The 14,345-nt window shown below is 37.3% G+C and overlaps 1 protein-coding gene across 2 annotated transcripts in view; it reads right to left on the bottom strand.

Moving 5' to 3' along the window:
• The window catches only part of ASCC3 (activating signal cointegrator 1 complex subunit 3), a 331,129-nt gene that overhangs the window by 20,065 nt on the left and 296,719 nt on the right, over nt 1–14,345 (bottom strand). For both annotated transcript variants that reach the window (XM_061131702.1, XM_061131703.1), the window contains exon 37: nt 11,307–11,531. In XM_061131702.1, the coding sequence (XP_060987685.1) occupies nt 11,307–11,531 (225 nt within the window). The remainder of the gene's footprint in view (nt 1–11,306; nt 11,532–14,345) is intronic.

The raw sequence follows: 14,345 nt of genomic DNA, 5'->3' as shown, positions 1-14,345 counted from the left end.
AATGATGGGAAATCCTGAAAAAAACCTTTCTAGACAGAAAGGCACACTCCTTTAAAGGTTCAGGTCAGTTGCAAGTAATGATACAATATTTTGTCAATAATTAAAATGCTATAAGTACATGTACAAGAATCTTTTTCAATAGCAACAGTTGTTCACAGTAACTTTCTCCTGAACTTTTACCCCCAGAAGGTTAGCATTCAGGAAGCTCAGCTGCTGTCTAACAAACTTAATTAATCAAAAAGTCATTTCCGAGCTGTAACTATGAGTAAAAGCGCTTCAAGTGCGCTAGCAAGCCTACAAGTTAATCAAAATGCTAATGCAGTACAAATTAAAGTTGTGATTAACATTTCACAGTAGCTGCTTAAGTGAATTGATCACACAAATGGGTTAAGCATTACTCATTTCCTACAGCCCCAACCGGGAAAAGGGTTGTTATGTGGGTATGAGGAGAAGAGCTGGGGGTAGAAGGATCCTTCATAATAGCATCCTAGCATCAACAAACCAGCACCAAATTGTCATACAGAAGCTTACAGGTAGAGTCACCCAGGGGGAAATAGCCTTCCAAATTACATTATAGTCCTTGAAGGGAGATTGTAAATCCACAAGAGCAAGTGAAGGTGCTTTACACCTCAAAATCCACACATTTGTGTTAGTTTTGGAAATGCTAAACGCATCAGTTCTGTGCTGCATCTGCAGTGGGGATGGTGCTTTGTTTTAGGTGGTGTGGCTTTCCTGGTGGCTCAGATGGTACAGAATCTGCCTGCAATGCAGGAGAGACTCAGGTTCGATCCCCGGGTCAGACAGATTCCCTGGAGGAGGAAATGGCAACCCACTCCACTGTTCTTGCCTGGAGAATCCATGGACAGAGGAGCCTGGCAGGCTGTGGCGTCACAGAGAGTCAGACACCATTGAGAGACTCACACTTTCACTTCCGGTGTTCTGTTGAATGTGACTCTGATACAGGGTATAATAAGCACTAGCTGGATGATGATTCTGCACCAGACTGTGGATCTTTGCATTTGAAAGAATAACCACTAAGGATTACATTCATTTAGAATTATTCGTTTTGAAATAGACATCCATTAATAAAACCTTATCAGGCCTTCTGTGGCAAGATATGAGCTCCTGGCAGTCTTGCCAGGAAAGCAGCCTGAATTAGACTTCCCCATCTCTATGAATTTGATAAGGTCACATAAATGTTTACAACATACAGACATTTGTTGGTAGACAATTCAGACTTGGCAGATAATTTGCAAAACATTGTGAGAATCTGCACACAAGAAATCTCCCTTTTTAATCCTCTCCTAAGAAAGAACTCAAGAGGAAAAAGTGAAATATTTATTCATTACATTCACCCATGATATATTGAGATCTGTTATGTGCCAAGAATTATGCCCAAGTCACCTTAACCGTCAGTGACATTATAAATAGTTATTGATAAGGTTCCAGCATATTTTGGATATGATACAAAATCCTCCAAATGTATTCTTATAGTATTAATATTCCTTGAAACATACCCATAAAAGTATAAAAGATACATTTAAAACTTAATAGTGTAATTTTCATTTTAGGATACTTCAAAGACTTGAGTTGCAGGAATTAACTCATTATAATTATTAAATATGTATAATCCAATTTTGGAAATCTAAAAATAATTTACTGATCATCACCCATCTTTTTCTCAAAATGATTTAAGGAAGCTTTCTGAAGTCTATTGTGTGTACTGTCCACTTAAAGATAAGCTTTTCATTTGATCTAATAATAATCATAAGCATTTAAAAATGTGAAAGGAAGGATTCTATTAAGAATATACAGGAAAGTTAACCTACGATTTGCTACATCAAAATATTTCTTACAGGTTTTGGATTGATGATTTGATGCAGTACTTCTTTGGTTAAGCTCGGTAACACTGGACTATTCACCACTAACTATATTTGACTCTGATTCTAGAACTTGTTCATTTAATTGACACAGACATTCAATACATTAACAGCCCACTGAGCCTGTGCTGAGTGCGTCCATAGGTAAATACTCTTCAAAGGTTACGTTAGCCTTTCTTCATGGCAGTTTTATCTCCTGGTATCATCAAATAGTCTAGCTTTTTAATCTACTACAAATGGGGATCATTTGTTAATGGGAATATGGGCCCAGCTATAGTTGTAACATCTCTCAGTTAAAATATTCAGGTCAATAAAAATATTCATATCACTGTATCTTCTTTTGCTTCCCTTATCCTATTTTTTTCTATTCTGACTCTAATGACGCATACATTCATATCTTAAGTTTACCAATTAAAGTAGATTGAAGATGCAATGTGTTTTCAGAATAGCTGTGGGTTATAAAAATGTGATACTAGTTATTTGAAATGTAATACACATTATCAGATATTGTTACAGAGGTCAACTAACTGTTCTGAAGTTTGGACTAAATAACAACCCTACTAGTAAACTTTCAGGGATTCAGTTTCACAAATTTAAGGTTTTCTGAATGAAGTAAAGCATACCAATTCACACATTTACCCCCTTTTTTCTGTTTATGCAACTTATTAAAGTATATGGTATATGAGTTACATGTTATCTCATGTGAAAGAGAAGAAAGGCTGAACACTTGTTACCTGTTCAAAAAAGCTTGGGCATTAAAGAAAAAGATGTAAAATGACAGCTCCTATGTTAAAGTTAGATGCAAGAACTTACAAAACAATGGAAACTTACCCATCAGAACACAGCTCCCTAAATGTTTTCTTTCAGGCACTGAATCACCTATTAATAAATCATTTTCAAAGTCAGTCTCCTGGTTTACTTTTTGTCAACTTCCATTAGTGCCATGGAACATGATGAATTCAATCTATATAAACATGTGCCTTGTTACACAGAGTACAGAACTTTACACTCTCCTCCAGCAGTAAAGAGGAGATGTCTGTTACCTCTGAAGGGAATTGGTAGTTCTGTACCTTGGGAGAAGGAATCTCTGAGGTTGCCTGTTGCTTCTAGACATTTGAACTTTTTCAAAAAGGACCAGGTGCATGGACAAAAGCTGCCTCCAGGGGAGTGGTGGTTACTCTGAAAGAAGCCAAGAAGCTAATCTAAGCAGAGAAAGCAAACCTTAAAGAATAAAACAGGAACATAAAATGTTTGTATATGTGTTATAATAATCAAGCTAAGCACAGTCATTTAATAGTGTGTATCACTATTTATTAATATTATAGGAGTATCTTTATTATGGCATTCCCTTTTCTCCCTGTGGTTGTATCAGCAACCTGATCTTTCCCCCATTGCTTCTAATTATTGTAGTTTTTGGTGGAGAATCTGAGGAAGCAAATGGCTAATTTATTGAGCAACCAAGCAAAATATAAAAACTTTGGGAAGGATCATAAGCTGTTGAAACAAAAAACATATCAACTGGCAAACAGCATATCAATTGGACATTGCAGATAATATAATAAAGCAATTACAAATATCAGTCATATTAACAAGTCCCTCTTAGAAACTGGTTAAAGTAATTATAGGCAGACTGTTGAAGGGAACTAGAGTAATTAAAGGGAGGAGATTTGAGTATACTCCGAAAAGAAGGGATTAATTAAAAAATATTATTCATGTTCTAGTGGGAATTCTTGGTGTAAAAAAAAAATAGTAGAAATTCTTGTGAAGTTCTCACATCTAAAATAAATCCAGACTAGACCAAGAGTATAATTCTTAGATACATCTTTACAGGACAAAGGGAATCCAGTAAGATAAAGTTTTACTATATAGATAACCTATGCTGGAAACTGTTTTTCTAATATCATCTTGGGAAGGTTATTAGTCTTCATTTGTAAAATGAAGATAATAATTGTATTATTTCATTGGACTATTACAGCAAATAAATCTATGCAATCTAAGTACAACAGAGCCTGCTACAAAGAAAATTCTCAATAAGCATTCACCAGCACCACTATTAATGATAGCCTGCCTTAGGGACTATCATTAAATAGCAAGTTTTTGGTGTGGGAAGCAGGGATGATATGCAGTTCTCCGAATATTCTGGTTGAATTTAGTATTTAACACATTAATTCCAATTTCAATGTGGAAGTATAGGTTTCCAGAGATCTTTCTAACCAGTCTACACCGTCATATTTCTGCTTGTGTGTGTGTGTGTTCTCCTTTCATGAGATGTATCTTGCAGTGGTTAAGAGTATCATTGCTAAAGCGAGTGAAAGTTGCTCAGTCGTGTCTGACTCTTTGCGACCCCATGGACTATCCAGTCCATGGAATTCTCCAGGCCAGAATACTGGAGTGGGTAGCCTTTCCCTTCTCCAGGGGATCTTCCCAACCCAGGGTTTGAACCCAGGTCTCCTGCATTGCAGGCAGATTCTTTACCAGCTGAGCCACAAAGGAAGCCCAAGAATACTGGAGTGGGTAGCCTATCCCTTCTCCAGCGGATCTTCCTGACCCAGGAGTGGGTAGCCTATCCCGACCCAGGAATTGAATCGGGGTCTCCCGCATTGCAGGTGGATTCTTGACCAACTGAGCTATCAGGGAAGCCCATTATTGCTAAAGTTCTTTAAAATAAATCTTAAAATGCACACCGATATTTTGATCTATGAGGCTGCAGGGTAGATAGCATTGGCTGAAGGGTACATTTGGCCTCTCTTTATCTGAAAGCAACTTCTCCACATGAACCCAGCAAACTGACAGCGAAATTACACTCTGAATCACAGACAGCCCTTTGGTCCTCAGCTCACTTAGGCAGCTCCTTGAGCCACCGTTTCCCTTTTTTCCTGAAACATCTGAAAGTGTCCAATTACTGGTAAGTTTTGCTATAAACACTATACAGGAGGTAGTGGGAGTGGCTAAGATAAATCATGTACTCTGATAATATTTGGCTCAGTATTGTATTCAATTATTTTTCATTGAAATGAAGATGATTTCAACATAAAGACTTATGGCACTTCTTAGAAAAGATCATAGCTATTAGAGCAGGATTTAAAGTCCTGGTATCTCCATTTGGTTTCAGCATGGACTGCCTCAACAGATCACCTTTCAGCTAAATTATTTAACTTCTTTGAAAACCAGTTTCTTTTTTCCCTTGATAAAAGAAAAAACAAACAAAAAACAGTGTGGTGTTAATTAAGACACCTGAAACTTTTCAACAGTTCTAACTTGGTCATCAAATCTGAAAAATTTAGGCAACTCACTTTAATTTTTGATATTTAATTTTCCTATAAAAGCTAACATTAAGTTTTTCCGGGTATATGTGGCACACAAAGTACGTCACATCATTTACTACGTTTTATAAATATATTTTAGAGCTAATGTAATCAAGGAGAGGATCTCAAAGACTACTGGCAAGAATAATTTTACAATTGCTCAATTTATAAACTAGTACATTTTAAGCAGGTTTAAAAATTGAGATATGTACATAAAGTTTTACTCATTTTTGTTGGGTGGGATGCAAATGGAAATGCTCTTAACAGTAAAATATTCAAAGGAACCATGACAAAAACACCTTAAACCCATAAATGACCTTGATACATAATTTCAAATGCGTACAAGAAGCAAAGGCAGGCTGTATTGTGCATTCTGACTTCAAGCCAGAGTGAACATGACTACAACAACTATGTTTTTCTTTGTAAAAGATTCCCCAAGACACGGGTAGTCAAGACTACAGTTTTCATAACCTAAATGATAGCTCATGTAAAAGGTATATTTCTATAAATTAAAGGGAATAATAAAATTTAGAGTTAAATGACTATGAAAAAGCAAGGAAGTAAAAGTACTACTAAGAATGAGGAGACTAAGACAGACCTAGCTCCTCGAGTCCTCAAATCATTGTTCATTTTGTAAATATTAACTAATGTCCCACTCTTGTAAGATTTTATTTTTTATTCAGACAGCAGGGGTTCAGTGACTTGCCTAAGGCCTTTATACCAAAACAGGAGCAGAGCTGAATTTATATTAAGATGGTGGTACCAAGTCCCATACTCAGAACACAAGGTCATGCCGATGTCCCATAAGGGCAGTATAATTTTCAATCAGCCCAACAGGGCTTCAGTTTAGAAAACTGCTTGAACCAATGCTTTCCAGGCCAATGGTTATCAATGTATCAAATGAGAACAATAATGTACAATAATGAAAACTGTCACTCTGTCACAGGAAATTATCAAGTCATGACTTACCCTCAAATTTGCCATTAGCAACCCTAATATTTCCTCTTCCTGGCTTGTTAACTTTTTATCATAATCTTACCAAAAAATTGTAGGAATGAGAGGATTTAGGATATGAAGCTGGTTGCCATTTCTTTACAATTAAGTTTCTTTTTAGGTGGCTTCCAAAAAGTCAAATCTACATTTATAAACATAAGTAAGTGTAAGTGTAAGTGAAAGTAGCTGAGTCATGTCTGACTCTTTGCGACCCCATCGACTATATAATCCTTGGAATTCTCCAGGCCAGAATACTGGAGTGGATAGCCTTTCCCTTTTCCGGGGGATCTTCCCAACCCAGGGGTCGAACCCAGGTCTGCCACATTGCGGGTGGATTCTTTACCAGCTGAGCCACAAGGAAAGTCCATAAACATAACTAATGCTTGTAATTTATACTAACGGAAAATTGCATACACAATGCCCGACGATAGGAATTAATTAAACAAACTGTGACCTTCTTATGAAAAAATATAATGTGGCCATTAGAAATTATACTTGAGAAGAATACTTGACACTGTAAATTATTAAGTTAAAAAGGTTAGAAAATAACATGATAAAAATTTGCAAAGGAAGAAAGAGAGTAAATGCACAAAGAAAAAGAGGCTTTGAGCCTCCAAAGACAAAAAAGAACTATATATAGCTATTTACTCTAGTTAGTAAACTTGTTTTTTGGCAGGAGTAGGGTTAGTCATTCTAAAGCTATATCAGGAGTAGGCTAGAAGAATTAAGTAAACAAATTTTGATCCATGGCTGATTCATATCAATGTATGACAAAACCCACTGGAAAAAAAAATAATAATAAAAAAAAAAAAAAAAAAACAAACAAATTTTGATTAGTGAGAGCCAAGTTTCTCATGGTAGAGAAAAGAATTGCAATTTTTAAAAAGGGGAAGACTAAAATGAACTCTTGGTATTAAACTAGAATTGGAGATATTGGAATGAACTCATGGTTTTATGAATACAAATGTTTTCTACATATCCAAACATGCACACACACACAAGTAGATAAACAAACAGATACAGATGTCTATGTATACATACTTATATTTCCTAGCTTTTCCCACTGAGGGGGCTTAGAGGTAATAACACCCAGGTAGCAATGAAGTCAATGAGCATCTCTAAAATCACTCTCTAAATACTTGTGAGCCTATACTTATATAAATAAATAAATGGAGGAGAAGGGAAATTCTGGGAATGACAGAAAAAGATCACAGTAGTAATAATTGTTTCAGGTGAAAGCCTCCAATGAATGATGAAAATAATGTAGGAAAATTTGATGCGAAACAGGATAACTGCATAATCTCAAAGTTTCTTACCACAACATATTAGTTACAGAAGGAAAAAAAAAAAGTAACTTCACAGTGGAGAAGCCTGGTAGATGCTACTTCAAGTGTACAAAGTCAACATCTCTGGTAATAACACATCCATGTCACAAGCCTCCTGATATGATACACCGAGAGGACAAAACATCACTTCTATGGCATTCTTAACCAGTAGTATGTAACTTCAATGTGATTATGAGGAAATATCAGGCAAACCCAAACTGAGGGACAGCTCTGTAAGACACCTGGCCAGTGCCCCTCACACGTGCCAATGTCCCGAACGTCAAGGAGACTGAAGGGGACGTGACAACTAAGTGCTCTGTGGGATCCTGGACTGGATCCTGGAACAGAGAAAGGCATTAGTGGGATAAAATCCAAATGGACAGAATTGGAATGAGGTCCGTAGATTAGTTAACAGGATCAGCACTGAGGCAAGATGCTAACATTAGGGGAAGCCCAGTGCAAGACACATGGAAATTTTATTGTACTATGTTTTACAAACTTTTTATGTCTGAAGTTACTTCAAAATGAAAAAAAATTAACAGACATTTTTTTGAATTAAAAATTTTTTAATTCATCAACAAAAAAGAGCCTTATATTCATAGGGGTGAAGATATAACTACCATGAATGACTTTAAGCTTAATACATTGCTTTTCCAAATTTTCTACAGTGACATGTATTACTTTTATAATTAAGAACTTTCTCTTTATATGTTGTTTAGATGGAGCAAAAAATTTTTAAGAAATATAAATATCCAAGAAACTGTATATAAGTATATTTACGTAGAGGCTAAAAGTACCTGACTGAATCTTTTCCTAAGAGTAAATTTAGAAATAGACTTCTTGTAAAATCACTGATTTCTATTATTTATAGCTTTTGAATCATTATTGACTTGAGTGGTGAAAAAGAAACTATGAATGAGTTGATATATATTATAACTTTTATATATGATGTAAATACATACACCTGTAAGTATACCTGTAAGTACAAAAATTTAATTTCCCCTCTAATGTCTCTCCAACCCTTCCTGACCCTGAGTTCATTAATAGGTCAGCCTTCAAGGAGGAGAAAAAATGGCTACAGGAAACACAAATGAGTATCCGTGGCCACAGCTAAAACTTTAGGAACTTTAACCTTCATTGATAAAGTGTGACTAATAAAGAGTGGCAAATCATCTTCCTAGAGAGATAAACCATATGTTAGCTACAAAAAAGGGTTAAAAACATTTACTTGTGTACTATAGCCTTATTTCCCTTCTAACTCCTGATAGTTTGTGAATATTACATGAAACAGCTCTATTCTTTTAAATAATAAAATTAAGCTTTTTTTCTCCTGATAATAAAATTGTTAGAAGCTCATCTGAAAACATTCAAACATTTAAGAAGAGCATAGAAAATAAATTAAAAATTACCCCAAATGCTGTGACATAGCGATGGCTACTGTTAATCTTTTGGTAGATAGTATTCTGGATCTTCTCTCATTAGAAATATATATTCACATATTTATGTAGATATTCTCTACAGATACAGAATTAATAAGAGGAACTGTAATATTCTGCAGTGTTCTATAACCTGAAAGATACCTAGGTTATCTCTTAAGTCTTTAATTTTGTAAATGACTATACATAAATCTAGGACTTCCCTGATGGCTCAGATGCTAAAGAATCTGCCTACAATGCGGGAAACCCGGGTTTGATCCCTGGGTTGGGAAGATCCTCTGGAGAAGGAAATGGCAACCCACTCCAGTATTCTTGCCTGGAAACTTCCATGCACGGAGGAGCGTGGTAGGCTACAGTCCATGGGGGCGCAAAGAGTCAGATACAACTGAGCGACTTCACTCACTCACTCACTCATACAAAGATCTTCAGACTCATTTACTCTACCTTTAAAAACACCATGTGAAAGTCAAAGTGTTACTTGCTCAGTTGTGTCCAACTCTTTGCAATCTCATGGACTGACTGGAGCCCACCAGGCTTCTCTGTCCATGGAATTCTCCAGGCAAGAATACTGGAGTGGGTAGCCGTTCCCTTCTGCAGGGGATCTTCCAGACTCAGGGATAGAACCCAGTTCTCCCCCACTGTAGGCAGATTCTTAACCATCTGAATCACTAGGACAGACCCAAGAATACTGTAGTGGGTTGCCTCTCCCTTCTGCAGGGGATCTTCCCAACCCAGGGATCAAATCCAATTTTTCTACATTTCAGGCAGGCAGATTCTTTACCATCTGGGCCACCAGGGAAGCCCTAAAAACACCATATTTGTTTTTGCTATAGAAACGTCCCAAAGGCATAAAGTAGAAAATCAGTCTCTTGTGAGCTCAGTCCTTCAAGTGTGCCTCTCTCGCCCTGTTCCTCTCACAATTCTCTCTCAGGAAACGGCAACTCCAGTCTCTTCGTGGCCCTGGGGAAAAGCTCTGGAATCATCTTTGGCGCCACGCTTTGCCTAAACACCCTTCTTCAATTCATTAACAGATTCTCCTTAAAAAATATACAGGATCCAACTACTTTTCACCAGTCTTACCCAGACCAACTTGGTCCAACCACCATCATTTCTTCCCTAGCCTTAGAGCATTCAAGCTATAAAGTTCAAGCTATAAAGCTTGAATAAACTTTATTCAAGCTATAAAGTTCATAGATAACGATTTCAGATTCCATATGGCAACTAGCTAAGGAATATCGCATGTCAAGGTTTTGTGCAGTATCAGAATATCTACACTTTTCTGAAAAGGCTATACAAATACTCTTTCTTCTTTAAACTACGTATCTCTCTGAGGCTGGATTTCCTCCAGATACTTCAATTAAAATATCATATTGTAACAGACTGCTTGTAAAAGATGATAAATGAGTTGACTTCTAGTAAGTGAGATATGAAAGATATTTGCAAAAATGTAAAACACTATTACACTTCTCATTAACTGTTTTCAAAAATAGTTATTTCCTATGAAAAATCTCTAACATATAATGGGTTTATAATTGTTATTTTCAAATGAAGTAATATTTGAGAATTTATGTTTTAATTAATATGGCAAATATTCATAGGTATCAATATAACCACCATAAACATTAATGAACCACTAATGGATTCTCTCTCAGTCAGAGTAAAACCAAAATCCCTACCATGGTTTACAAACTCCCTACATGACCTGACCCCATTTTCTCTATAGTCTCCATTCCCATCCTCTCTGATATCATTTCAAACCACTCCTTTTCAATGTTTTTACAATGGCCTCCTTCATTTTTCTTTAAAATACTTAGCGAGTTCCTACATGAATTCTGGCACTAGCTCTTCTGAGTGTTTAGAATCTATTCTAAACAGATAACCCATGGCTCACCCCCTTCCCTTTGTTTCTTAAATGACTTCATAGGCAAAATGGCACCCTCCATCTTTCTCCAAATTTCCTTTATTATACTTTATTACTATTTCAACACAGCAGTGATTGCCACTTGACTTATATTTTTAATTGTCTTTTACGTCTCCAGTGAAAGCCCATCACAGCAGGGTCTCTTCTGTCCCGTTCACTGCTGTATGCTCAGAACCTAGAAAAATACCTGGTACTCAGTTTACCTTCAATAAATTTTGATTGAATGGATGGCTGAAACTATCACCTTATTGCATTTGCATTTTCTTTTCCTTCAAAAATTCTTGATTTGATTCACTAGGTATTTCTCAATAATGCTACAATAAAAGTGTTTAAACACTTTTATTTTCTTCTACAACATATATTTTCTTCTACAACAGGGGAAAAAAAAAAGAAAAAATCCAGAAAGAATCAGAGAAAATGTAGGTAATTAGAAATGACTTTCATACCTGGCATACTCGGAGAGCTTGGTCCAACACTGTCTTGGTATCAGTGTCATAATCCGGGCAGGGCAGCATGGTTCGGCTGAGATGTGCCTGCAGTAGGAGGTGTGCTTTGGTGTGAGGGCTGTCAAATGAGTGAGGATTCGATTCCAAGGGAAGACATTTTGCCAGTTCACTATTCATATGATCTTCATTGTGTCTTACTGGCAAATCAGTATATTCTTCTGCATCCTGAAAAAACATACAAATTCACATAGATACCTATATTAATGTACTGGATCAAAACTATAATAGTTATTGTACTTAGCTTTAACTACTAACATTTGAAACAATCTTTAGAAAAACTTTAAGATAACCATATCCCTTAAAATTCTGCTTTGTTCAACACTACTAATAATATCAGGCTTCCCTAGTAGCTCAGATGGTAAAGCGTCTGCCTGCAATGTAGGAGACCTGGGTTTGATCTCTGGGTCGGGAAGATCTCCTGGAGAAGGAAATGGCAACCCACTCCAGTATCCTTGCCTGGAAAATCCCATGGACAGAATAGCCTGGCGGGCTGTACAGTCCATGGGGTCACAAAGAGTTGGACATGACTGAGTGACTAACATACACACACTATTAAGCAAAAACTAGTAATTTATAATATATCTGAAACTCATGTATGATCTTATTTATACAGTCAACAAAAGTAATACAGATTCTAGTGAGCATCAAACACCATGCTTGACAGTGGGCCCACGGCAGTAAATCGGCAACTGGTTCATCAGGGAAAAAACAAGTTCTACAAAGTGGAAATGAATGCTATGATATGTTAAGTAGAGAGTATTAAAGGGACAGTCAGTTTGGGGACTTAGGATGAGTAGAAGAAGTAGGCAGGGCTGGGAGAAAGGTGGATGAGGATAGGATTGGTGAGGTAGGAAAATGGTGAAGACCAGGATCGTTAACTTAAGACTTACTATGATAAATTAGATTAAAATAAAATTGTTCATATTTGGGGGTTTCCAGTTCCACATGCAAGGAGCATGGAAGCCACCACTCCATCCTAACAAGTAAAAAGCTGAACAGGCTGACATTTTGCTATACTGCAGAAACTAACACAACATTGTATATCAGTTATACATCAATTAAAAAAAAAAAGAGCAGAAGAGGTTGAAAAAACCAACAACATATGGTCTTGGATCCACGTGAGAAGGGAGGACACAGGACAAACTGCTTCCCCCAAGGCTGGAAAATGCAGTGAGTCATGGCTAAGAGGAGCAGAGACTCATAGGCAGAAAATGTCACAAGAATAAGTGAAGGCAAGAAAACCTGAACTGTAACTGATGAATTGTGGGAGATTCAGTGTGGGCAACTCCAAGAGCTAAAAGCTCCATGGGGACTAAGTTGGAGGGGCCTCACAATACTGTGAGATTTACCTTCTGGAGCCCAATCAGATTCCAACAGTCAATACCAGAGAAAAATCCCCTTGGACTTCTGGCAAGGGGAGGGGAAAAGAACCATTCTGAAAGATGCCAGAGAACTCTGTCCTTTTAGCAAGGCCAGCTCTCAGGAGAACCAGTTAACTGGAGCCTAACCCACTGGGATATTATCAGAACCTATCTGACCTGGATAAGGGAAACACCCAACTGTAACCAGTTCCAGCTCTGCACACGGAAGAATGGAAATATCCCACTCCAGCCCATGCTAGCCATCTTATCCCACCAAAGGTGGGAGGGTAGGAAAAAACTGAGAAACAGATGTGAAGTTCACCGTTTAGAGTCACTACAGACATGGGGCCTGATCACTGGACCAGAGGATAGTCCCCCTGCACCTCTGTGCCCCACCTCACTGCATTACAAAAGGCCTATTTACGCAGCTCTTTATACCCAATATGCCATGTCCAGCTATCAAGAAAAAAGGTGTACCAAAGGGCTAAAAACACAGTTTGAAGAAATAGAGCCATTATCAGAATCAGACATGGCAGGGATGTTAGAATGATCAGAGCAGGAATTTAAAACAACTATGATTTATAATGATTTATATGCTAAGAGCTCTGACAGATAAGATAGACAGCATGTAAAAACAGATGAGGGCTTCCCTGGTGGCTCAGTGGTAAAGAACCTGCCTGCAATGCAGGACATGTAGGTTTGATCCCTGGGTCAGAAAGATCCCCTGGAGAAGGAAACCCACTCCAGTATTCTTGCCTGGGAAGTCCCACGGACAGAGGAGCCTGGCAGGCTACAGGGGGCTGCAAAGAGTTGGATGTGACTAAGCACACAAGAACAGGTGAACAACAGAAGTGGAGAGATGGAAATCCGAGAAAAGAGCCAAAAAGAAATGCTAAAGACATAAACACTAACAGAAATGAAGAATGCTTTTGGTGGATTTGTTGGTAGACTGGACATGGCCGAGGAAAGAATTTTTGAGCCAGAGGATATAACAATCACATCTCTGAAAACTGAAAAGCAAAGAGAACAAAGACTGAAGGACACCCAAGATGATATCCAAGGACTGTGGAACAATGGCAAAAGGTGTAATATATATATATATATAATGGGAATACCAGAAGGAGAAGAGAGAAAGTAAGAGAAGAAACAGCTGAAACAATGATGATTGAAAATCCTGCCCCCTCCCCATTAATGTCAGACACCAATCCACAGGGAAAAAAATCATGTTACCTACACAGGAACAAAGGTAAGTGTCACTTCTGAATTACTCACCTCAGAAACCATGCAAGCAAGAGGAGAGTGGCATGAAGTATTTAGTGTTGAGAAAAAAATTCCACCAACCTAGAGTTCTATACCCTGTGAAATTATCCCTCAAAAGGGACAGAGAAATACAACTTTCTCAGACAAATAAATACTGAATTAATTTGTTGGTAACAGACTGGTAGACTGGCCTTGCAAGAAATATAAGTTCTCTGCAGAGGAAGAAAATAATATAGGTCTGAAATTTGGCACTGTATAAAGAAAAGAAGAACACTAAAGAAGGAATAAGTGAAGGCAAAAATAAAAACTTTCATTTTTCTTTTTAATTAATCTAACAGACAACACTTAGTTCAAAATA

This window comes from Dama dama, chromosome 28 (genome assembly GCF_033118175.1).
Source record: "Dama dama isolate Ldn47 chromosome 28, ASM3311817v1, whole genome shotgun sequence".
NCBI lineage: Eukaryota > Metazoa > Chordata > Mammalia > Artiodactyla > Cervidae > Dama > Dama dama.
Note: the sequence above shows the minus strand (reverse complement) of the source record. Positions and strands in the feature narration are given on the sequence as shown.